Source organism: Branchiostoma belcheri, unplaced genomic scaffold (assembly GCF_001625305.1).
Source record: "Branchiostoma belcheri isolate BF01 breed outbred unplaced genomic scaffold, Haploidv18h27 scaffold3, whole genome shotgun sequence".
Taxonomy (NCBI): Eukaryota; Metazoa; Chordata; class Leptocardii; order Amphioxiformes; family Branchiostomatidae; genus Branchiostoma; species Branchiostoma belcheri.
In genome coordinates, this window is record NW_017803909.1 from 1,835,430 (window position 1) to 1,861,622 (window position 26,193).

Below are 26,193 nucleotides of genomic sequence, written 5' to 3' on the forward strand. Positions count from 1 at the left end.
AATACAAATGAACAAATCGTCTGGTATTGATGGGTGGTTGTAAATCACGGGTCATGCCCTTCATCACATGCAGGCATTCATCATAAGTTTGCCTAATTTCTTGGCGTTGTTGTGAGAAGTGCTAAAACAATCATGGTACGTAGTATCGTATGTTCAGTATTTAACAGGTTGACATGCAATTAATAACACATGCTGCATGCTGTTTTCCTTTTGCTTGTGCCTGCGTGAGGTATTAAATGTAGCTACCCGCATTTAGTACATGCCTTTTGCACACCTGTCCTCAGATCCTTCGCATTACTTTGCACGTTCCCACATGTGTTGACCGATTATAAGCTTTTATTCCCGCCCCATGGCATATGTAGTCAGCAATTATAACTTTGGCAGATTGGAGAGTTTCTCACCTTGACTATACATAATGCCTGAGCGTGTGTACGGAGGAGTAGGCCGTCTGCGGGAAGTACGGGTACCTCTGTATGTGGAGGGGGTGGAACGGGGAGGGGGCGGATAGCATGGGGATGGGGGCGGGGAGAGGAGAGGGGGGATGCGGCAAGCCTGGTATCCCCAGCGCCCCGAACCCCAGGGTGTGGGGCAGCGGGTGTGGGAGGGGGGAGGTCAGGCTGGATGTTGTAGCCGTGACGGAGGGGTTGATGGGATGAGGTGTGATGGGAATGGGGTGAGAGGAGTGGGGGTAGTGAGGTAACGGGGTGAAGGAAGGAGAGGGCCATCCTCCGCCGGACGTGCTGGGCGACGTCAGGCCGCCTTCTGGGAAAACAAGACGCCGTAGAATTCATTTCACATCGCGAAATCAAATCAAAACATTCACTTTTATGTGATGAACAAGATAAAGTGGATAAAGTGTAAGCAAACCATACATCATGAGAGATCACTAACAGTGCCCTTCTTGTAACAGGAATTACATTATTCGATACAAGATATAATTTTTTACGAATGTGAAGGCCTTGAAAGTCTCTCAAAATGGCAGGATTTCCTTCTTAATTCTCCGTATGGACCTGTGCTTTATACACCTCCCACTGCCGGCATGACGCCAGGCTGGCCAGGCCGTCTAAGACGATCTAAATCCACTAATAAAGCAGTAAGACGTGCGTCTTAGAGTGTGTTCTGAGGGTGTAAGAGGGTATTAAGTTGGTTCTTACCGGAGGATGAGGAGCTGGACAGACGCGGACTTTTCCTGGGCGGCTCCTCCTCGGCGTATGCCCGGATGGGTGAGCGCGCGTACCGGTGTTCCTTCAGCATGGTCTCCACGCTCTCCCTGCAGGCACGCCAAGAAAGGTCACTGTCGGGAGGGACACAGGGTTTATACGCGTGGAAGCGGTGGCATCAACAACCAGGGACGTGTGGGTCCCTGTGGGGTCGTATGGCGTAAAGACAGAGCGTTCGGCCCGGAACCAAGAGGTCTCGAGTTCGAATCCTGCCATGCCACCGATCTTTTGCCTTTGGGAAAGGCACTTAACACAAATTTCCTCATTTAACTCGGCATGAAAATAAGTTGAAAAAACTTGGAGTGTGATGTCGCACATTTGTAATAAATTTGGAAATAGAAAAAAAAAACAACCAGGGCAAATTAAAGCGGATCGCTACTAAATACATAAATAGAGACACCGCTTCCACTTAATCATACATACAACAAATTAAAGAGACTGCATGTCAATGATAGCCATTAAGTATACACATACATTGTACAAAGTATGCACACAACGGCTACATTATTTTTCTCTGTATACACTTTTCTAAACATGAAACAAAAACTCTCATCCGTACTTCGCACTTGTACTCTTTTAAATGAAGTATTTTCATATGTACCTTGATAAAATCAACAGACACAGATCTACACCTATAACTAGTTTGGCGTGTGGCCAATAATGTAAAAAAACGGAGAACTAGAAAAAGAACTACCAACACCGTTTTACGTTGCTAGGAAAACAAAAGCCGCAGGAAAACGTATGATTGTATTCGCGTCTGGAGGTATCAAAAAGGGGTCGCTTTTATATGTCGTAAACATTTAATTCGCCACCATGCAACAATAACAATGTGAAATTTTTGTGACGTGAAAATGCATGTGCAACTCCGATGTTGTTTGTTATGTTGTATGTGGCGTTATGAAATAAGTGTGTACTAGTAACTTGAGTGTAACGCCACATTGTCCTTGTTTTTTTCTTAATGTTGACAATTACATGTGCGCGCTAGTACTGAAATTGCCAAACGTAATTCTATGTTTTGGTCAACTTCAAAGATATACTAGTATACAACTACGGGAAGTAGAAAACGCAGCTATTAAAAGATCATAAAAGAAATTTGAAAGACATTTCCAGTTTATTGAGTTGACAATTGTGTTGAGCTGTATGGTCCGACCCGGGTGAACCTGTGACCACACCGCGCCCCGCACCCTTAACTCCAGCAGGTTTCCGTCTCCCTCCCACAGCCACACTCTACATTCCCTCAAAAGCCCGGACTTTCAACAGTTCTATGCGGTATAAATTAACAGTTGAGTCTGGGTGTCTGGCGGGGTCCACGCGATGACACAAGCACGAAGTGGAGCGTGTGTTCCCACGCCACAGTTTCCTCTCCACTCACGGTTAGGTCGGCCGGACAGCGGGTAGGGTGCGGTCTGACGGGCAATGTCTTCATTAGCCCCGGCTAATTTCTGCAAATTCTCTTATTATCATATCTGAATCGAAGAATCTCTATGGAGGGAGGAGTTAGGGATGATGCAACTCTGATACATGTTGAAGAAAAGAGCAGGCGTTTCTCTCGCGAAAAAAAATTGTAGAAAAAAACACACAAATTTGATAATCACCGGTCATTGAATATGAAGAAAATCTTGAAGAAAAGCTTTAAAAAATTTGTCAAGAGTACAGGTGAACGATAACTGTTGGAAGAAACGGTAACTTTATCTTGTGCGTGGCGGCCCGTTTTTTTCCGCCCCGGCTTGCTCGGTACAGTCCGCCCAGGCGCCATGCCTTTTCTGTCTGTTAGCGCACCAACATGGTGACATAATTGGCAAGGTAGTTCGATACATGGTGGTTGGTATAATGTAACACTTCCCAAGCCTGTCCGATTTCATCGGCTCCCGGTCGTGTTTACATTCCTGCTGCTGCGATATCAGTTGTGTGGAGATTGTGTTGTTTAATCTCGACCCAACCGAAAACTCTCTCGACGCGGTGGGAGAGAGAGGGAGAGAGAAACTCTCCGAGCGGCGCTCCAGATTTTCTGATTACACCTGCACCGTGCTGACTAAAACTCTCCAGACACCAACATTTGAGGAGGAGTGAGGAATGTTAAGGGTCAGAAAGAAATGAAAACTTCTGTGTTGTGAGAAATGTGGGGTGAGATGCCTGCCGCCCGGATTTTTGGTTCTGGTTGACTGGATGGAAGTGAGAGAAACGTTTCCCCTACAACCGTTAAAACTTCAGCAAAACATTTCACTATATATAGCCGGACATGTTGACATGCATGGGAAAATTGGAGCAAAACGTGAAAGAACGCATGGTGAAAGAACGTCAGCTAGAAATTAAAGAATATATAAGTACGCAAACCGAAACGTACAACAACACCATTGCAGGCGAAATGAACCATATGGTGATTTTTCAACAGAACACTGGATAGTGGAAAGTGAGGCTGTTTTGACCACAATGAATGAATACCAACGGTGGCAGAGACGGTCAAGATGTCGGCATTGTTTGCAAACACGGCAGAGGATTCCATGCCCAGACAACCCGGGGTCGTTAAGTCTCCTCCAAATACCCTAGATACCCGTCTTAAGAAAGTTCCTTTGTCTTGGGCTCCATTTCAACAGAGGAAAATGCGCACTGGTTGTGCTTATGGGCTATTAGGCTTTTTTCTCATTTCATACATGTATGTAGCCCAATATCTAAAGAACATAGTTTAATGCCATCCAGTTTCCTCTGTTCGATGTTAAAGCAAACGCACTTGTTAAACGAAAACAAACATCTAGACGCAAACGAGAAACAGAATGGGACATAAGGGCCAGTTTTGAACCAAATGGAAACAGTTAAAACATTATCATTCCATTTCTTAGACCTTTTGGCCTTTAGATGGTGAAATTACAGTTAAAAAGCTGTCATTGCTGTTTTGTGGTGTCTCTTTGTTAAGGATGGGACTTAAACGGCTTGAAGAAGAGTCTAAAAGTAGCCTGCTTATGGTGAGAAGCCGCGATGTCTGTTGCGGTGCAAACGGGGCTGACAAGAGAACTTTCGTCACATGAGGAAAATATGTCCACAGTTGGGCGGTGTTGAACGGCGGGGTCAGGAGCTGTGGAAAACGTCACTAACGCTCGTTCTAAATTGTTTGGTGTAAGTGGTGAAATACAGGGGTGTCATGGCGGAGTAAGAACGGAACCACGCACGTGTGAGGTACAGTACCCGGGTGGGAGGCCGACATCTCAAACCACGGCCTACCGCTTCAGAATGACAAGCCAAGGAAACAACTTTATCTCGGCGATAGCACAGGAACGTAAATGGGGCATTTCCAGCTCAACATGACCGATAAGGGACGTAAATCAACGTCAGAACGCAGATTGCGCCAGAAGTGAGGGGGAAGACTTCATGCTCCATTTTCCCGACATCTGCTTCACTTGACCCGCGCGCCACTCGCCCGTGGAAGCCTACCAACTCTTATTTGTATCAAAACAACATTCGGAATGAAAACGGGGCTTAAAGTAAAGGGAACGACTTCGGCACCAGAAAACGTCAGCTACAATGACAGACAGGGCGCTTCTGTCCGTTCCAATTCTCAGAGAGAAGTGTTCACATAAAAGCACCTAAGAAAAACTCGAGTGTTCTGCTTTTCCCATTATGTTCCGAACACACCTCACTTATGTTCCTCCCATCTGAACATCATCAGCAATTTCCCCCAGATTCTAGTTGAGATAGCGCGCACATTACACGAGCAGTGGGCCTCAGAAGTGTAATGCGCTGAGCTGCACACATAGCAGCGGCATTCCCCACTATCAGCACTCGGCGTCCGTCACTCACGGGCGGGACATTAACAGTTCGTTAGGTACGGACCACATCGGGAATGTCCGTGGATTTATGGGGCGCGAGGAGCGATGGGCGGACAGCTCAGAAATAAACAAAACACGAGAACCAGGAGAATGTCCGCAATTATCAGGGACGGATGCTGACAGCTATATGGATCCTCGGACGATTCCTAATTCTTTTGTCACTCTTAAAGGCAACGTATCGTACTTCAAAAGTACAATATGAAAAAAAGTACGGAAAAAATCTGTATATTTCTATTTTCTAAATACTTTTATGTTTCTAGCTACATACTATCAAATACCTAAATGTATACCCTTTGTATATACACTGTAATGGTAGCAGTTGTAGGTTTTGAATGCCAGAGGCGAAGCTATGACTGCAAAACGAAGACCAACCAAACGTTACTAAAATCGACCATAACAGCATTTAAACAGTTTTAACAGGTAGATATTGTTAATAAGATTCTATCACAAAACGATAGATAACGAACCTTTCTATATCTGTGAGACGGGACGAGTCCCGGAATCCCTTGGCGAACGGGTTACTGTCGATCTTTAACTTCGTGATCTGGAAGGAAGAGTTACACATCGTCACAAAAGGTAGTAAAAATCATCGTAAAAGATTAGATAATGACATGTAAGAAACATCTTGATCGGGGCAAAAGCCGATAACTATTCAGCGCAAAGCATTGCCCCATAGACAACTTGAACCGTCGTCCGTCCGTACTTGGAATGATGCTGAATAGAAAATGTTTACTTTCCTATTTCAATGTTTGAGCTGAAGGTAGCAAGATATTTGCCATCATACATAAAAAATTCGTTCTGATTTTCCATTGATTTAGTTTAATGCTCAGTTTAGCTTAATTTTCAACACATGTCGGCCGTCTGTTGTCCATTGTTGGCTAACCTCGCGACAGTCTTATTGTCCGCGTGATTAAGAGTTTAAACTAGAAATTTAACAAAGAAGAAGGTAAGAAATCATTTAGTCAGGTAATATACAAATTTCCAGTTTATTTGCGTTAAATGTCGTTTCCTTTGCTACATGAGGAAACCCTAGAGAATCTTCTTACAATTTTGCACTGTTGAGAAAACTTTGAGAGCCGTGGGTATCAAAACTAAAGAATAGAGCCCGATTAAAATGCAGAGAAAAAAATCCAAAAATTCAAGCTAAAAGGTAAAAGAAATGAGACATGAGTGTAGGACGTGCCTCGAAATTGAATTGGGGCATGCAAAGGTAAAATATTCCGAGAAAAACGTCTGTTGGTAACGTGAGAAGGGGGTTAATCAGGGAAAAGCTGGCTGTTTGTGCAAAATGGATATTCTCCTCGCCTCGTGCGCACCTGATATTACACCCAAACCTATCCTGTTCCTCTGTAAACATATCAGCACAAAGCGATTGTTCTTCTACAAGTTGTTTTCTCGAATGGAGCTTTAGCACCACATGCGCTACTTTCATTCTTACTCAACTAATGTAAAAAAAATATTGTATTTTATTACATTAGCAGACAAAAACAACAAAATTTTGAAAACACACAAAAAAAGTTAACAAATACACAAATACACGAGAAATATCGGTATCCAACAGCACAGTGATTTGAGACAGTTTCGCCTTGCACGAGCGCCGCAGGCCACTGCAGGGACGTCTTTTCTCCCGGTGCCTACCTCCTAGCGGCCCGGTAGCCTCATGATTTATACAGTGTAACGCTGGTGGTAATAACGGGAAAATGATGGCCTCTTTAGGACCAGAGACGTCCATAATTCATAAACGGTGGGTAATCGAATCAATGAGCAGCGCCGGTCCGCGACATAAGTCACCGGAGTTCTGAAGGCCGCGGACGGACCGCTTGCCAAGAAAACTGCGATTGAACCATTTTCTACACTTGCCTGTACTGTAACATTGAAGTAATTATGTGCTTACATGGTGTCATTTTCGGGCAATATTTCAATAATTGTGGAAAAGAAAATCTTACTACTGCTTATTGATGGCAACTGTATTTGCTGGGAAATGAAACGCCATATATTCAATTTTTTTGTTTTCATTTCCGAGTTAAGTTGAGTTAAGTTGTGTGTTCTATTTCTCAGGAAGAATAAGAATAAGTAGAAAAGGAATACTAAAAGTAGTTGTAGCTACATTTTTGCAGAAGAAAATTATCTAAAACCCGGCGACTTTGCGATAAAAATCAGTGCGCGCCACTCCGCGGCCCACCACACTTTCAACCCCCAACGTGAGACGGTCAATCTTTTTATCATCGATTTTCAAATTGGTCAATTTGATGAATGAGCAACAAACGGTGGTAACTCTAGATATGTAACGTATAGTCGTGTTGGGTGGTACAAAATGTTTAGAGCACTAGTGTTATGTATGCAGCATGAAGGTTTCTTATGGTATAAAGTATCTCAAGCATTTTACAAGTACGAAAACAGCAATACAAGACACGCATATGATAAGAAATGCACCGAAGAAACATTATACTAATTGTGTTTTCTTCTAGAGTTCTCTTCTGTGAATGTTTCGTTTGTAAAAGCTTCCGCCGAATGTTCGTAAAAATAGCGATTTCCAACAATACTACAGTTCTTTTCTGCTGCAAAATCTGCAATTTCATGTACGTATACCATAAAAGACGGGTTTCCGATGTATTCGGAAAATTAATAATTGTACAAATGTGTCGAAACAGGCGGATATGTTATGAAAACAGCTACGAAGAATGTTGTAATTTTTCATCTCATTTCTCCTAATGCGTAAGTAACTTTACTCAGCAGAGAACTAGGAACACATAATACGTAAAATATGTTGAAAACGGCACGGAAGCAAAAATATAGAACAAGTAAAAAGAAAGTAAAAGGACAGGTATATCGTAAACTCACCAGTTGGTTTTGGTAGGCGGTGACGGCCGTGAACATGCACTCTTGGAAGACAAACGTCTTAAACTCCTCAGAGTTGAGGTTGAGAAGCGAAGCGGTGTGTTCCTTCTTCTTGATAATGTGCACGCGCGGCTGGTAACGGTGCATCGAGTTCAGAATAATCTGTTCGGGGAAAAAAGAACAAAAGTCAGACAGTTTTTAGGAATGTGTAAATGAACTGTTTTATTCAATATGAGTAACACGAGTATGGAATATAGAAAACGCTTAACGTTTTATTAACAGTTCTGGAGTATAAGTTCGGTCGTGAGGGGTTTTCTGAGATATTGTATTGCTAAAAAAAGTCCGAAAGTAAGAAATTTTCAAATAATAAGCAATACAATTTCCAATACCTCTATACTACCAAAAAGGATATGTGCCAAAAACTATGCGATAATACTACGGGTAGCATTATTTTCAGTACGCAGCATTCATTCTTCTATATGATATTTCTCATGTGAAATAAAAATACAACTTTTGAAACCGCGAAAATTTGTTACCACTTAGCAAAAGCTTAATGCAATCACCACTATAATAGATTTTGTGACTATTCTCTTATTTCGAATACAGTAGTATGTCTTAACTATTGAGGAAATAAGTCAATACAAGAAGCCAATACTAATGTGATAGCGCGAGTCTGTGCAAGGCTCAAGGCGCTATATTCTGGGCATCTCTTGATTACTGTTTTCAGTACGAAAACTAATAATGAAAAATGATAACCAATAACGATGAAATAACGCACAGCTTTTAATCAATAGATAAAAAGTACTTTGAATTTGTTTTCACGCCAAAACCGGAGAGAAACTTTGGGAACATTTGTATTCAAGAAAATGTAAATTTGAGTGACTGTTTAGCTGTCAAATTGAAGAATAAAATGGATAACCCGCAAGAAACATATCATATACATAGAAGCTTAGAATTTTATCTGCAACCGTTGTATATAGCAAATATTGCAATTGCAAAGAGACCATTATCAATTTTGTTATGCTTATGAAATAAATTGCGAACACCTTTTAATTGTGTTGGAAATTGCGCACGATCTCATCCCAAATTTTATTAATTCAATGTCAATGTCGTTTCCCCACATTCTTTCCCATCTCTTTTTCATAAATCACTCTTTATTGTAATTTCCGTCAAAAATGCGCCAGCACAAAAATTCATCATACACAAAGGTCATACAGGTGATATATAAGAGCTAATCATCCACACCAACCTACTACATTGTAAATATTCAATAAGAATACAAGCTTAATTCCTGGAGGGGTAATAATGCACGCCACGGTATGATCGTAAGATAATCTTCCTATCTTGTCTGAACCTCTGTTCTCATGGAAACAGAGAGCTAGATTTGTAGTGAGGAAAGGTAAATGTCATGACCCTGTGCGGATGGTGATCAGTACTGCAGGGACTGTATCTTGTATCGATCGCGCCGAAAATTCACCTAACAATTCGTGACAAATTTGGGAGCACTCCTAGTAGCCAGTACACATATTTGGTTAGAAATACCATTTTTGGAAGGCTGGAATTTGACACTTATATGTACTTGTTGGTTTTCTTGTAGTACGTAGTAGGTTCTGTGTGTCCTGAAAATTTCATCCTCCTGCGACATCAGGAAAGGCAGAAAAGCCTGTCCTCAATTCAAACATGCGTCCCATGGCATTTTTACCCAAAACTTGAGCAATATGACGCTCGGTACTCACATGGCCGTGCTGGTCCAGCTCGTTGTTGGTCAGTTTGAGCTTCTCGAAGGAGACGATCTGTTTCTGGAGCTGCTCGCCGGTGAAGGGCGAGTCGGGGTGGACGTAGAGCCGGGCGGGCTGCGGCGGGTCGGCCTTCCCCGCCACCAGCCAGGACGACCGGTGGTACGCGTACCGGTACCGCTTGTTGTCCACGGGGATGATGTCCATCAGCACGATGTACTTGGCGTCAGGGTCCACCCCGGAGAACGACACCCTGATGGTCGGGAACATCCGCCTGTTTACAGATAAACAACAACATCAACAACATGCTGACGGTTATTTCTCACATACAAGCGTACACATACACCTGTAACATATAGACCTAAACACCTGGTGACACCTGACTGTCTCTAAGTCTTCTTCCCTGACCGTTGGTATGTCCAGACAAAAGCATCAAAATGACCCTTAGAAAACAAGCTAAATAGTGAAATACAATAATCAGAACAGAACAGCATTCGTAATTTTTATTAAAACACTATAAACAAGGTGGTACTTTCCTTCATACAGTTTCAATGAATTTGCCTATCCTCCACGTAAGAACTGCCAAGTCATATCACGTTTCGTCTTTTAAGTTATATTTGAAAGTGTTCTTTCCATGATAGTGTGGACAAGTCTAAAATGAATTTTACTTGGCCATCTGTACGTCTGTGTGTTTGATGATCAAGTTTCTTCAGTATCCATTCTGAAGTCATGTGCATTCTGCCGTGACCAGAACTTGGCCCTGGCCTTTAACACCTCACGTCACTAATATGTGTTTCTCAGAAGTTACTGAGGCAACAAAAAGGTTGTAGTTTTGGTTCCGTCCGTTCATTTTTCAGCCAACGTAAGAAGAAACATTTATATAAGGCAGTGATTGCCTGAAGAAAGCATCTAGTATTCTTAGGTGACCTTTCGCTAGGGGTTCCTCTGTGGGATTTGCTGCATTCACTGTCATTTCATCTGGATCTGCCGTTCAAATGATCCCTAAATTACCTTCTACTTAAATGTTATGAGTCAATAGGAAGCAGTGAGTGAGGTATAAGACATTTTGGGTTGTCCGTATTTGTAAGGCTCTTAAATGTCAGCACATTTTGCTGGAATATCGACCGACAAGGCGGCCAGATTTTGCCGTGGATACGGAGAAAAACAGGACGGAATCTGGGTATTTATACTCAGATGTACACCGCACCGAATGTCATATTGTACTTGTTATTTTTCAGGTTTTATATAACGATATACAAGCTGCTTTGTTGGCAGTGATACATATGACATGCACGCAATGTAGCTGTATCAAAATGCACTAAGAAAAATACTAGGATCTGGAAAATCAACCATCAGATTTTAAGTGAAAAAAGATGACTAACAAAACGAAGGAATAAATGCGTTAAGCATCCTACAGCAACAAACATGAATAAAGAAATTGTACTGTTACTAGTATGGATTATTTTTTGCACTGTAGATATTTATTTTATTCCCACATAGACTTTAACTTGGACTCTAATTCTAAATCACACGAATTACAAAGTTCTACTTTCTTCATTCACACGAAACCATACGTCAGTACCATTACAAAAATATATATTCCATATTCCACGCTTCATTTGACCTTTGGATGCACATACGGTGAGATTATTGTGGAAGGACGCGTTGGCTTTCAGCCGAGCGCCATTTCCTGCGCAAGCGGGAAGAATTTGCCTGCGAGCGGCGAAGCACACCTATTCAACGTGTGCGTGATAAATAAAACAATTACTACATTACACGTCCATACCAAACAATCGTCGTTTTCAGGTTAACATTTCGTAGAAATATTGATTTTTCCGGTGGCCGTCATTGTTTTTTGATAGACGGATAGAAAAGCATTTTTCGTCCTTGTTGTTACGTGTACGTACGCTAGCGATCTGTGACCACAATATTCAATTTCTTCACCTCCTCTCGTTGAATAACAGCAGATATTTCATAAGAGCTGTGGTGTTTTCCCCTCAGTATACCTTCAGATATAAAGCTACGCGTAGTGTTGCTGTATACTGATCTATGCTGGTGATACAGTTGATGGCCCAAATATCTATATGTTGCTTTCCATCTATGTCACCGGTTGTAAGATGGCGCTGACTCATATAACATCTTCATAACTGCATTTTGTATACCTAAATGACACCTTTGCTTTACATTGAATAGACATGTGTGTTAAAGATAAAAAGAGCTGCTTTTATATACTATGACTGTGTTGTTTGTGTCATGTTTCACCCTTCCTGGGTCCACACCGGGGCAAGTTAACCGGCCCAGGCGGTCGGGCAAAACGTGTCATTCCGTGGAAAACAAGAGTATCATGGTGCCTTGGTTTCCCATGAAGGTAGATCACTACAAAGGTTGATGTTTTATATTTCACAGCCTCTAGATTTCTTACCGGTAAAATGGCTCAACCTTTAGGCATGATATGTAGATTGTACGATGAAGTCCTTTTTGATGACAGATAAAACAGGCAAAACTGCAAGTGTCTACAATAAACACAGTGACCTCAGCATACGAATGGTCACAAAGACATTTTCTTGCCATTTCCGGACAATTGTAGTATCCGTAAAATGTGTCTCCAACTAAATATGTATAACGGAATAAGAATATACGAGACTTTCTGTACATGAGCAACATCAAGAACAAAATACCACAGGGAAATGACTTTCAGTTCATAAAATCAACGCTACCCGGTAGCGGACATACACCTAATGACCTGTGTTACGGGCGAAATCGAATGAGCGTTGTTTTTGGCGATTACGGTAAACCGTTTCGGTAATAAAGAGGAAATGAAATTTCTAACTTAGTTTCCACAAATACCGATTGCTATAGCTACTGCTGTAGGTATGTATACATGGCGTTAACTAGGGCTGGTGGTTTTTGCACAAGGTACAAATAGCAGGGGAAGCCACGTTGACCTGTATGACAAGCCGTTTGCTTGCCTTGTGGCTACAATCACGTTCTCTGTTTTAATACACGGCCATGGACACGTAGTATAGTTTCTTTTCGCAAAACTAATAACAGTACCCACAGCTCATGTTACGTTGTGGGGCCTACTCATCTCTCGGGTTAACACATACGCAGAGAACCTTTCTTTTAACAAACACATACCCACTACATATCTACTGATACAATAACAAAGACTGCAACAATGTGTCACCTCTGATAATAGAAAAATTGACAGTAAGAATTGTACTTAAGGTGTGCTATTATCATCTGTAGTATCTACAAGGAAGCTGTTCGGCCGAGAAGTCGACAATGACCACTGCTAAAATACCACAATAGAAGCTATCAAACACTAGACGTTTATACCACAAGCTACTAGTAATATCATGATATACAGGCTATCGTACAATACTTAGTAAAGGTGGAATCTATACATGTAATCATAAATGACAGTTTAGCTGCAATTCAAAGAGTATCGGCCGTCCCACCATGCACAACTTCACCATATATCTACTCTTACTGAAATCTTAAACCTGTGATCATTTTTTTTTCTTGCAAGCATAGATAGATCATGGCTGAAGAGACACATACCTAAACTCTCTTTGCCTAACTGCCAGTCCATTCTAAGTTCGATAAAACTACGACCCGCCAGAGGCTACTTATAGAGGCCGGACAAGTCCCAGAGGAGGTGACCATACCGCGGTAATACCCCGGCTTTACTCGTGCGCCAGTCTAACCCCTAAAGCATAGAAGACACTCTTCTGGTCAGTATTCGGGAGCTAGTAGTATACCCCTCTTAACTTCCCTCAAAATTCGTCTCAAAATAGAAATTTCTTCACAATTTGTAATTTAGTCTTTCTCGTCGAAACGATATCGGAGTTAACATTATACAATCAAATGTTACACATGTTACAATGTAACATCATACAAGCAAGTCCTTTCTTTGGTTGAAGCTAGATCGCGAGGAGACCGTTCACTACAACATTACGAATCACTTTCTAACAATTGGTTGTGTCTTTTCCCATTTGTGGGCAAACTGACATCAATGCTACGTAAAGTAATAGTACGGTCTCTCTTATGCCACTCTTGACCAAAAGGTAGTCAGAAAGAAACTAGCCTGCCCAAAACGCAATGGCGCGAGGTGCCGTACCTAACCTAACTTTGACGGGACTCGACTAAATCGGCAACGTCAAAAAAAGTAGAAGTCACTATATAACAGCAACGATACAATGGGACTACGATATGATATGCTATAGCCCAATTCTGTCAGAACCGACCAAGAGCGTCGTAGAACCGAATCAGACCCCCGCGTCCCTCCGCAGAGAGAGGAATAAATCATACAGCACGGGTCGGTCGTAAATTGTTAAGAGCAGATTAGACCCGACCGGCGCAGGGATACGGTACTTACCGAGGTGTACAGGTAGAATTAACGGGGATGAAACTTAAGAAATTGTTGATCTGGCCAAAGACAAATAAATAAACAAAATACAGGAGGAGAAAAACAAGTGGATGGGTGCACTACAGCCCGACAAACGCGTCGTTTCTATTAGCACAAATCTGGGACATGCGGGGACGGATTCCCTTGCGGGTTCCGGGGATCAAAGTCTCTAGTCTTGTCCATCAACCTCAGACCGAGTGCTGATTTTCGCCGTAATGCCAGTTTTTTGTCCCCACCTTTGTGACAGCTGCCATCTGTTTCATGATTATGAAGGGCTAAACTGTATATATGTATATGTATTTATGCCCCTAACTTCACTGCTTGACGAGAGCGTTGATATGTATGTGTGTTATGCAGCATTTAAAGTGGAAACATTGACACCGTTTTACGTAAAAAAGACCATTTTGCGAACAGTTTAGAAACACGTTAACCACTAGCCCACAGAGAATGCTTTTAGGCTAGACCCTAGCTGGCGCCGTCTAGCTTAATTTCTGTCCGACAGGTTCGGCCGTCTTTGTACACGGATACTGTGACATTTTTCATTTTATAAACGAGAGGTATGATAATCGCCTTCTTTTGTACAAACATTAACTGGCTTTGCATTAGAAAATGAAATTATATGACGGGCTTGCCGGCATGGAAATCCCCCCACAATCCTGTGTGAAATATGGCGGAGCGAAGGGTCCCAAAAGACTTGCCTCCTGAACGTAAAAATGTCTCCCTTCATTACAGGGGAGATTTGTTACGATCTGCGGCGGCAGAAGACGGAGTTACACCGGCGAGAGGTGGCTAGACGCTGCGATGCTAGAACAGTTAGTGAGCAAGACCATTGGTTCAACATGCCCGCCCATTCCGTCTCTTTGTAGGGCAAATTTTCTCTGCCTGATTAACTTTTCTCCGGGATGAAGTAGCACCTCAGTAGCACCATAAAAGTCATATTTTGTTTTATGTGCGTTACAGGGAAATTGACAGGGATTTAAAGAAAATATTTCTTCATTATACTGTCTGACTGAGCGGGGCAACTGAAATTTGCCTTGTATGTTTTATGGCGAGTTATAAGGATCTGGATGAGAGAGGGCACTGGCAAGTATCATGGACATTTTGCACGTTTTGTCACAGATTTAAGCCATACAGAATTACGTTAAGGTGATTAACATACTGGACATGCTGTGTGTTCTATTAGATGTGATGTCTGACCTACGTGGACATTCTGGGGTTTCTCCCTTCGCACACGCTTAGAGGCAACCATGCGTGCCTACTGTCAACAAAGACGCCTGTATCACTTCATGTTGAACCTTCCCGTAACGATCAGCCGGGCTCTCCCCGCTATGTCTGACGGTACGTAGCCACGACTACACCCGGCCGGAGCCCTGCTTACCTTCCAGACTTAGTGATGATCATCTCCGTGCCCAGTTCGTGGAATTTGTCCCACAGTTCTTTGGACTCTAGCTTGCATTGGACGTTTTTCAGCTCGGGGCTGCCTTCCTTGTTCTGGAGGTGGGAGCCGTCGGAAGGCGCTGGTTCTGAGCTGGCAGACTCTTGCCGAGACTCGCCGGCGCTACTCTCCCTTCCTGTCCGCCCGCCGTCTGCTGCGGTCTCGGTGGAGGAAGCCTCCCCACACAGGGGCTGTGTACATCCAGACTTCTCTACAAAGTTCTCTGTAACGTCGAGACAAACAAGAAAGAAGATGCATCATTGCACGATTTCTTCAAAATTTCTGTACTCTTGCACATGGCCTTGAGTCACGGCCATGGGTTTGTGATTTTGGACATTCTATCCTGAACCAGGCCAGAGGGCATGCAGAGTAAAATATACGTATGTCCACGCTGAATCAGCCGGAGGCGGGGTAGTCTCCGCCCAAGGACTGGACCTAACTGACCCATAGCTTATACAGATTGTCCACAGAGCTAGCTCATAGATTGTAAACTTGTCAAAACATTTGATAGTATGAATGGACAAAAAAATCACCATTTACTAATGCCCCTGATATGATACGGTGTGGCGTAAGAATTCTACCAACCCAACTGGTCTATAACATCAGACTTAGAACGTGGTAAGAACAACGACATGTCAATCATATACGTTCATACATACGACCCATGAAAGCATCTATCACTACCTATTGCAGCAGGTCCGTTATGATCGCGTAAGCTGTCGTCTGCTGCTGATACACATAGGTGAGAGTTCGCCGGGACTTGGACCAGACTGCGCCCGGACACAGAAACACAGACGGGGGAACGGGAAATACTGTAGTAACCTACCCAGCGGCTTGATGGCTTGTTCCTCTGGACTGTCCTTCTTTGTAGAGCAGGAAGAAGACATGATCGCCGCGATCGAGAACGCATTGGCGCGTGAAGACAGTTGCGGCTTCGGCGAGGCATTGCACTCCATACCGAGAGACGGGTGAGACCTCGACGGGAAAATCGTGTACAGTCCGGGAAGACGAGGTCTATCTGGTGTGCGGTGGATGGAGGTTTGAGTTGGTATGTTTAGGGTCAGTCAGGCTTTTACTCCAGTCACGGGCAGCAGTGAGGACGAGACAGGCCACGGGCTGGGTTTTGTTGCACACAGGGGTCTCACTCCACAGAGGTGCTGTAATTGGATCACAATTAATTTGATGGGCGTCGGGTAATCGCTATCAACAAGTGCAACGCTGACCAATGAGCGTGTAAAACGTCACGCCCGTTCAACGATTGCGTCAAATGCGCCAGTCCGCTTCCGCGCCTCGGAGTTCCGCTCAGCACGTTGACTGGGGATGTTTATATGTATTTTTCAGACGAATCTAATAAGAAAGAAGTGTCGAAACCTCGCGCATACATTATGGCGAGCGGTCGAAGACGTTATATTTATTTGGGTAGTGTTCTACTTAATCAACGAGGCGTTTGCGGCGTTTTTAAACGGAACAAGCACTTGAAAGACACAAGTAGGTATACAACTACTTGTCAAGAGTTGGGTTGTTCGCCAAGCTTGAATGTTTCCATACCAGTTAACACAATGACGGCATTTTACAGAGATTTAATTTGAGTGATGCTGCTAGTAATTATAGTTTAAGAAACGCACCGAGAACAATTTCATATAGATTTTAAATAGTATTTCAGTTCGTCTCTTATTAATAAATATTTGAAATTTCAAGAGTTTTACACTGGCCACCGGAATTCAATTAAAAACAGAAACGTTTCTGTTTCCCGGTGAAAAAAAAGCTAGTGGAAGAGCGGCGGCTCAGAAGTACGAGGCGGTGAGCCGGGCCGTGTGCTGGTGCGCGCCGCGGCGTGGTGTGGTCTGACCCCGGCATGTCTGTGTCCGCGGCACGGTACTTGTGCTGTCTCTGCCGCGCCCTGCCTGACTCCGCCAGACCCACCCCCGAGACCACCCTGTGGTGACGCTGACGGCCAACAATGCACGTCTAATTAGATTTACCTCTACATGTTGTATCCAGTAATACCTTAATGAACGGGCGGTAGGCTGATACGCCCCACCAGCATGGAGGTCTAAACCCCTTTCGAATCAAATTTGGTAAAAAGCTCCATTTGTAGCTGATATTTGATACCGCAAAAGTAATAATCTAAAAGCAAACAAGCATTTTTGCACTCGTCATGTCGTCAGCATTGGGCAGAAGTAAATCATTGGAGATTAGAAATGTAGATATGTTCCCGTATGTGTAACTTCAATTGCAAGTGCATTTTCATTTATCTTATTAGATATGTATATCATGTTGCCAAAAGTCCGCTTCACATACCATGTAGACTTTTACCTTCACTGAGAACTTTTTTTCTTTAGGTACTCTTTTTTACATACCATTTTCACCAAGATTTGTCTATTTTTGCCGGTCTTCAATGAATGTACATATTTATTGTTTATTATGAAGAGAAATCCTGGAGTTACATAAAACACATGGATGCTGAAGTTTCCACATTCAATTAACGAAAAATACCATAACAGACGTGGAACGTACCATACGTTTATGGCAGGGCGTGCACTGTATTTTTTTACTCCCTCTTTTTCTCTCATTCGCTCAGTCACGTCGCTTACTTTATCCTTCATTCTCTGTTTAGCAAAAATGCCATTACTCACTATACCGTTTTAAAGCTGGCTGTATGAAAATTATTTTACCATTGACGACACGGCCCACCACATGTCACCACGCCTTCCTGTCCTGTACCCACCCACCCGGCAGCCAACCGGCGTTTATTACCTTCACGGTTTACACAACAGTCGCTACGCAAATAAACCCAGGCAGTCAAAGTAAACAAATTAAGCGATTAGCAACGACGTGTCGAGCGTGCGAGAGACCGACCAAAGCTGTCGTTGCTCCGCCCCTGATCCCGTATCTCCCCCTCCTACGGTCGGAGTTTACGCCGGTCTCTCGACAGGACTTTCGGCGAGGACTCGGAGGAAAGGCGCCCACTGACGACCGTGACGTCAAGCGCGCCAAGGAACTAACATCCAGCCAGAGGAGGCTTACAGACAATGATAGATGAGATTTGGGGGGAGGGGGACAGGAACAGAGGCATCGAGAAGGGAAGGGTTTTTCAGTGGTCTGAGTATGTATTAAAGTATTACATGAGCTGGAAACTGTTAAGCCAAGATTTGCGATTTTAGATAGTTTTCAAGCCTGAAGTATATACGTATAACTTTTGTTCAGTCACTGGATATGATATGGGGCATAACTGTAGTATCGGAAACCACTCTTCAGTCAAAGTGGAATGAGCCAGTACATAGTGAGACCAAGCACCGTTTGACACAGTATCGGCTCCTGCTCTGGAGTAAGTCAGCGACCAGAAGCCCCCTCTGGAGACAGAAATACGGCAGTACCGTTCTCCTGTTCTGTGGGGAGACCTCAGGGGCATTACGACAACGGAGGTTTACGTTAGGCCTCGGGCTGGGCGCGTGCCTATGTTTACATTAGGCGGCTGCCTGGGGAGATACCATGGGAATCTGACAGCGTCCTTTCACAAGTAGGGATCCGACTGGTTAGCACACGGCACAAAATGGCCAAGATGGGAAATCAAAGAACATTATCCAGCAAGTCATGCGTATAATTGTGCTATTTCAGTCAAGTCTCGCATTGCTCATAATTCAACCGCATGATTAGAGTCAAAATGGAAAAGAATTACACGTAGTTTACAATGAATGGGGGTGATATCAAATAGAGAAACACGTCAGTGTGTTGTTGTAAACAGACACAGTTCATGTTATGCACATCAGTTTGGAAACAAAGAGGGGGACGTGCAATTAAGATAGTAGGGTGGAATACGCAGGGAGTGACGATGGAGACACGGGACGAATGGGAATCACTGATTTGTGTTCGATGACTCGGCAATTAGTCGGGAATTAAAGTGTGTAAATTTTTAGTGATTGCACACTTTGTGCTGATTTAACCCGGCGATGGTAGCGGCTGATACATACCAACAAGCCCGTTATCGCTTCATTTTCACGGCGCCCTGTAGACCAAACGGGGCGGGCTGCCGTGGCCGCGGCGACTGATCCCGGTGATTGTCGGCAAGTCTTCCGTGCCCCGTCATTAATCCACAAAAAAAGAGCAAAAAGAAGAACCGGGACGACAGGACACAGTATGGGGTCTCCACGGACACCGATAATCTAATATGTTTTCCATTTTTCTGACGTCCCGAATACGGCCGGCCCGCTGACAAGATTTGATAGATGGATAGAGTGGACTCCGCGTCAGATCAGATTCTGGTTCCCCTATAGTTAGTAGGCCAAGTGATTCTGACAATAGGATGTATTTTCTGTTATTAGAAATATCTTGTCAAGTGATACGCTAGACAAATATATGTCAACTTTAGTTTGGAAGCAATGTTGTGCAATACTGTGGGGTGTGTGCTAAAACAACAGAGTCAATGGCGAAGTGTGAGTTTTGCCTAATCTTGCTTGCTGTTGAGGATTATAAGGAAAAAAGCAAATATTTTAAACACGTCGCTATTTTGTACACCTTCTAGTTCACTCTGGGAATTGACATGGAAGGTTTGACAGACATATTCTGTTCGTCAGCTTGGGGTAGAAGTTCTATAGTCAACGCTACCCAGCAACTTTTCCATCACAGGTCCTTAAAACTACACTGTTTCAACCTTGAGAACTGTCCTCCCTCGTGCCGTTAAGAAAGTGGGGAGGATTTGCAGCAAAGCGGGCGGCGATTATCGAATTTGAGAAGACGGAGGGAACATGGACATTGTCATGTCACCACGTCCGCCTCATCTGGTAATATGGGAGATTGGGGTGGCGCCGGCGGGATCACACCGCGCAATCCATCCCGCCAAATTTAAACAATTGATCCCGCTTACATTACGCGTATTCCACGGCTTCTCTGTCTTTGTTATGATCGCAATCAGCTGGGACCGAGGTGTTTCTATAACGTAAGCAACCACCAGGGCGCTATGACTGGAGCTCTGCGGCGCTTTTTCGTGTTGTATATTAGTCGGACCTCCCTCTGAGGACTGAGGGCGTGCGTCCTGATCTTAAGGAGTCTTGAGAAAAGTTTAAGACGTTTCAAAGTTTGAGGTGAAGAGTTGGTGCCGCTGTGAGGGTCGTTCCGTGGATTTGTCTGCGTTCTGCTGGCCCTTCCGATGATGTGTAAAGCAGCCCGATGATGGGCGCTTGTCGCTACAGTAATTACGACGCCGCCTCCACCACGCGTTATCGGCGATCTTATTAGATCAGCCGGACCCCACAGCTCGTGCCCGTTCACAGAGAAATTGGATCATCGCCCACAAATGACATGTACATTGGACTTTCTCATGTACGCTCACAATCGCGGCGAGAGCCTAAGTCGGAAGCGCGTCAAATTAACGGGGAAATTGGGGCTCATCTCAGCGCCAGAGAATCCCCCGAAATTCGCCCAAATTAAATGGCATTACAGACTAATCGCGACACTTTACACCTAAACAAGGTTAGCCGTTTGATAAGCGGTCCTTGTGGCAGAACGTACAACTACCTGTATCAATATGGGCCTCTGATTGGGGGGATGGCATGCTGCGCGCATCGCCGAGGCGGACGGATGTCTGAGCGTCTTTTCAAGTTGGAGACGGGTAGTCTAGCTTTCCCTGCTCCAATAGAGATGATTGGCATACTTCCGTCAACAATCTCCACCGGCTATTGCATTATCGTCGTAAATCTGTCTTACGGTCTGCCCTGTTTAAAGCCGCCACCATTATACGTGATCGTAAAGATGACAGTTACGTGCGGGAAGCAGGAACCGCCACACAATATTGTAAGATGCTCTAGCAACACAGTCAAAGTCACATAAAGTAGCACTTTTTTTTACAAGGAACACATAAGTAGCATTTTTTTAAAAACCAGACTGAAAGTTGTTAAAGGCCATCACCTACTTCACGTTCACATTATGAACAAAACAGTAATCAAATATAGCATCTACAAGGGCTCGAGAAATGTAAAAGCATAAGGCACTTTCAGAATGATAGGAGGACTATATCTATAGGGATAACTTGCAAACTTCAAGAGATGCAATATTGGAAAAATCTAATATTTTCTATGACACAAGCAGATAGTACATTACAGCACTAACAATAATACTGAGTCTTACCTTAGTTTTGAAACTCAGCTTCTGGGTCAAGTTGAGCATTTCTCTCCCAACGGTGCTTAAACGTGCTACGCATGAGTCACACTTGTGTGTTATTGAATCAAATGACTCATGTTTCACGGCAGGTGTAAATGACTTAAGCAGGGATAATGGGCAGACGAGCCCTCAGACTACTTAATTAATGAAGTAATATTAGACTAATATTTAGGCGCCGAAAACGTGTCAGTAATGGTGAAATATTTCTCGTCACTTTCTTGTGTCGTCACTTGTGAAATCCTCTGAGCTGGGATGGCGTCTGTACCGGTGCGCGTGACAATTGCTGTAGATACCTGCGGCTTACAACAATTAGAACTCCCCGGCGCGATTCACACTCTCTCGCTCCTTTGATATAGACATTGAAAGCTCGTTAACGAGACAAAAGACTCCTGGCGACAGCATTGAAACTTTTCTCGCAATTTTTTATTCATCGGTGATTCCCTTCCCTGGAAAACGTGCGGTTTCTCAGACACGATCGAATTCCTATCAAATTGGAATGTCATTCACTCAGAAATGGAAAGGGAAAGTGCTCGTAAATTTCCTGAACTTTTGGCTGCGTGTTGGCGAGAAGAATATAACCACGCCAAACTGCGTTCAAAGCTGTCGGCCAGATGTCGACAACTAAAAGATAGGATAAGAGTGTACAGAAAACTCTCACGGTAGTACACTACATGCCATGTGCCTGACTAGATAAAACGTACGTATAGAGAGCGCTACAAAATTACTTCAAACCGCGCGATTTTTTGTCCACTTTTCTGGGCATTAGAAGATTGGCAGTTACTGAGAGATTCTGTTGTAGAACAAATTTAATTTCTGTTGAGATTGCTGTTTGCATATTCTTGGCCTTGGTGTCAAGTGCAGGAAGAGGGAGGGAGGGGGCGCCACATTCTTTATTTTCTTCAGACCAAAGGAAGCAGCTGGTCATGTGATGGAATGGCAAAGGTTGCTCCTAAATTGTATGGGTTAGGGGTAAGTTGGGATGCCTTTTTTGGCTATCATCTTCCTACTACGGTCTGACACTATCTCCTCAATCTATCGCTATCATGAACGTTGTTGTTGTTGTTACACTTCATATGTGTACAAACCGTACATCCTTCTCCCTGTAGCTGTCATGATATGAGGAACAGAGCCAAAGGAAACCCAGCTAGCGGCAGACGGACGGACGAGACCGAACATCTGGATATCTTTCCATCCAATCTGCAGACGGGGGAGCAAGCCTTGTTATAGTAGACTGTGGGATCAATTGATAGCGATCAAATAATTTCCCGATTTTTCACCCGGAAATTTCATTGTGAAGCCGCTCTTGATTCCATGTAATTGGATAAGGATTTGGTGCAGAGTCCATTTGAAAATTGAACTGTGACGGTGATCTATATTGGATCGAGTGCTGACATGTGTAGAAAGTGCATTGACACTTTTACTTTTTTGGACGGCTAGTATATCATCTTACTTTCATTACAAAAATATACGTTACATACAATTCTACGCATGAAGGGTGTTTTACGTATGCATCCGTAATATGTAATTTTCTCTCAGATATCGATATGCATTCCAAAATAAATTGTTGCCATTGTGGTCCCCTGGGAGTTTTTCCTCAGGACTCGTAACGTCATTTCGCAGGCGGGGAATCTTCCCATTCGGTCCTCGTAATTCCAGTGGAATTTGGATTCACTCTTCTATAAACACACGGCGCGCAATCTAATAACTATAACTCGATTTGCATCTGATTTGATCGAAGTTATATTCCACCGGAAATACGACCACGTCGAGTCTCTAAGAAATTGCAGAAAGACCGTTATTGTTTGTAGAATCACTTTTTGTCCATTTCTCATCCGATCTTAACTTTCCCGCCTAGCCACAGCTCTTTGTATTATTATATAATCATAGAGGCGTCAGGATAAGAAATATGCCTGGAATAACGTTACATATTTGTAAGAGCAATATGCGAAGAGAAAGGAATGGGCTAAGAAAATTTGCCAGGTAGCAAAGCACATACTGCATGCCTACTCATGAATTGTCATGTATTGGTGCTTGAAATCGGAATTTTATTTCATGCTCAAGCAAAAGAAAGGACACAAAAGAAAATTAAACAGGCACCAGTTGGTTCAACGAGAGAAAAAAAAATACAAGTTAACTTTCACATGGCAAAACTTTTATGTATTTCAGTTACCTGTAGACTTAATCATGAGTATAATCATTGAAAGTTTTCATCAATACAGCTACAAGACGTTTTCAAGCTGCATAGTATCGTGACTCGACTTACTTGCACATGAACAATGCTACAACATTAAAACGAAAGATCAGATATTACATAGACATAAGTTTTCAGGATGAAAAAAGAGGTAATCTTGTATACCTTTGTTTAGTGTTCAACAAGGAAGTTTAACCTCCTTGGTGCTCAATGAACATTTTTACGCAGGTCGATTGAATATAACGTTACGCCCCCATGGGAAAGTGGATTATTCCAGGGTCAAAGTTTAATCACATGATTTTTAGTTGCGGAAGAGAAGACAGGTTGAGTGTTGTTTTCCATGATTGTTTTTGTTCATTAGTCACTAGGATAGTATTATATACAGCCTTTATATCCTCTGTAGTACCTGTAAGAGATCTGTCTACATGGCAGGTGGCTGCATTGTTGTAGAAGTTGTGTAAAATCGGTGGGTTGTATGACGGGTGGGGAGGGGGGCATTTTCCCAACTGATCTTGCAGCCGGCCACGTTTGTTTGTATAACATACACAGCAGAAGTCTTATTTCCTTGATGTTTAGCGTTTTCCCAGTGCTGTAGAAATATCGGGGTTTCTTTTGGCTCTATGTGTACGTATCTAAAGCCGGCCACAACTCACCACAATGTATGAAAAATTTAGAACACACAACTGTGTCAACAGGATATGTTTTATTGCAAATTATGAGATTTGTGTTATATATACAATATACAGTATGTCTGAGAAGTGTAGGAAGAAGCACCTAACTACTTCTTCGAAAAACAAACTCAACACTTTACCTAGACCCAGTTGGTGATATTGAAAGTTCTTCACATCCTGTTGTATACTACTGGTGGTGTAAACAGTTTAAGCATTAAATTTTGCATTGACTGTCAACCAGATGTAAAGTTAGTGTGGTAATGCAAGGCTAGAATTGTTACATTTTGGTTGACCTTTTCCATGCTGCCTAATGGTGCAACCAAGAAAGAATTGGCTAGTTCAGTGTCCAAAGGTTAAAAACGAATTTAATCAATATGAGTGATTACCACAGTGTCACGACCAGTAAGTGATAAAATACAGGCGGTTGTTGAGTGATTTAATTCCCAATAAATTGCATATGTCTACTAATAATAATTGATATAAATGTAAACTGCAATTGCTTGTATGGGATGTTCCAAAAATAGACACTTCTGGAGTCCCACTGATAACAGTGTCATACTCTCATAGTCTCATATCTATAATAGATGCTGCTAAGTTTTGCTTGAGGACTGTATATGACCACACTAGACCATAGCTTGAATCAAGTCCAATGAAGGACAGGGACCCATGTGTCCCTGGATGAGTCTTGCCCAAGAGATGGTTGTGTGTGGTCATACATTTCCTTTGAAAGCAAAAGCCTAACAATGTTATTGAAATCATATGCCAAAGATATTGGAATAAAATGTACTGACTATATTTGTTGTATGTTCCTGTACAGGACAGGTAAGATGTGGCACCTGTCTGCCCTGTTGTTGATGACCCTGGCCCACAGTGGCACACCTTCAGATGAGATAACCTACCTGCCGGGGCTGGTCAAACAACCCAGCTTCAAACACTACTCAGGCTACCTGCAGGCCAGTGGGACCAAGAAGCTACACTACTGGTGAGTAGTATACTATTACAAACAACTGTTAAATTTTGTACTTTGTTTTTTTTTCTAAGCAGGGGTGCTGTGTTCTCATACTTTCAGCATATGTTATCATAGTTTTTGGAGGGGATTCTGCTCAGAGTTCACCAAACCATGACACTTGTGGCCAGAGTCCTAAACTCTAAATTTTCAGACAATATTTTCACTTAGAATGCCCTATTTTCAGACTGAAAAACCATACCTTTATCAATTCTGCACCAATCTACCCTACAGGGCAACCAGATAAGATATGGATAATTGACACAACTAGTCTATAAACCAGTATACATTGTATATAGTACCCTTTGTTTCAAGTGGATCAGTCCAAACTGTGCTATATTTGGCTGCCTGTTTGGATCAATCCACTATTCCACAGGGGGTGTTTCCAAACAGTTGTTTGTACATGTATGCTGTGCCATATGGATCAGGGTGATCTCCCAGATCTGCCTTTCCCATGCTAAACCTTTCCTTCTTTCATCCCTGAGAAAGCCCAGGGGTACATTAGTGAACACCTGACCCTTATCGAGGAGGCAGACACCAATGTGACAAGTATGGGCTACAAATTGGAACCATACTGTGAGGTTCAGACCTGTTAGTCACACATAGGCAGTGATTAATGAGAGGCTGGACATACTGCATGATTTGTGAGGCAACTTTTCCCATGTTTAAGTATGGCAGAGTATCAGATATGTCCTCAAGACACGATAA

General features: G+C 43.0%; 2 protein-coding genes across 3 annotated transcripts in view; one reads left to right on the top strand and one right to left on the bottom strand.

The window, feature by feature from the left end:
• LOC109473640 (lysosomal protective protein-like) overlaps window positions 1-26,193 on the top strand; it is a 76,563-nt gene that overhangs the window by 23,447 nt on the left and 26,923 nt on the right. The window contains exons 1-2 of one of the 2 annotated variants that reach the window (XM_019773576.1): window positions 24,078-24,131; window positions 25,297-25,461. In XM_019773576.1, coding sequence (XP_019629135.1) covers window positions 24,103-24,131; window positions 25,297-25,461 — 194 coding nt within the window. In that variant the 5' untranslated portion in view covers window positions 24,078-24,102. Of the gene's footprint in view, window positions 1-24,077; window positions 24,132-25,296; window positions 25,462-26,193 lie in introns of those variants that run through there. The other variant, XM_019773577.1, reaches the window with a different exon arrangement.
• On the bottom strand, window positions 407-16,581 carry LOC109473641 (T-box transcription factor TBX20-like). The gene is made up of 7 exons (XM_019773578.1): window positions 16,288-16,581; window positions 15,405-15,684; window positions 9,616-9,889; window positions 7,883-8,041; window positions 5,509-5,585; window positions 1,155-1,294; window positions 407-759 (listed from the first exon to the last, which is right to left on the bottom strand). The coding sequence occupies exons 1-7, from the start codon at window positions 16,415-16,417 to the stop codon at window positions 407-409; spliced, it is 1,413 nt and encodes a 470-aa protein (XP_019629137.1). The 5' UTR covers window positions 16,418-16,581.

What these genes read in the sequence shown, in the direction of transcription:
- LOC109473641 (XM_019773578.1), bottom strand. Translation starts at nt 16,417, where the DNA reads ATGGAGTGCAATGCCTCGCCGAAGCCGCAACTGTCTTCACGCGCCAAT. An exon ending in ACAAGCCATCAAGCCGCTGG is followed by an intron (nt 15,685 to 16,287) that starts GTAGGTTACTAC and finishes TCGACGTTACAG; the next exon opens with AGAACTTTGTAGAGAAGTCT. An exon ending in AGCTGGACCAGCACGGCCAT is followed by an intron (nt 8,042 to 9,615) that starts GTGAGTACCGAG and finishes TTCCCCGAACAG; the next exon opens with ATTATTCTGAACTCGATGCA.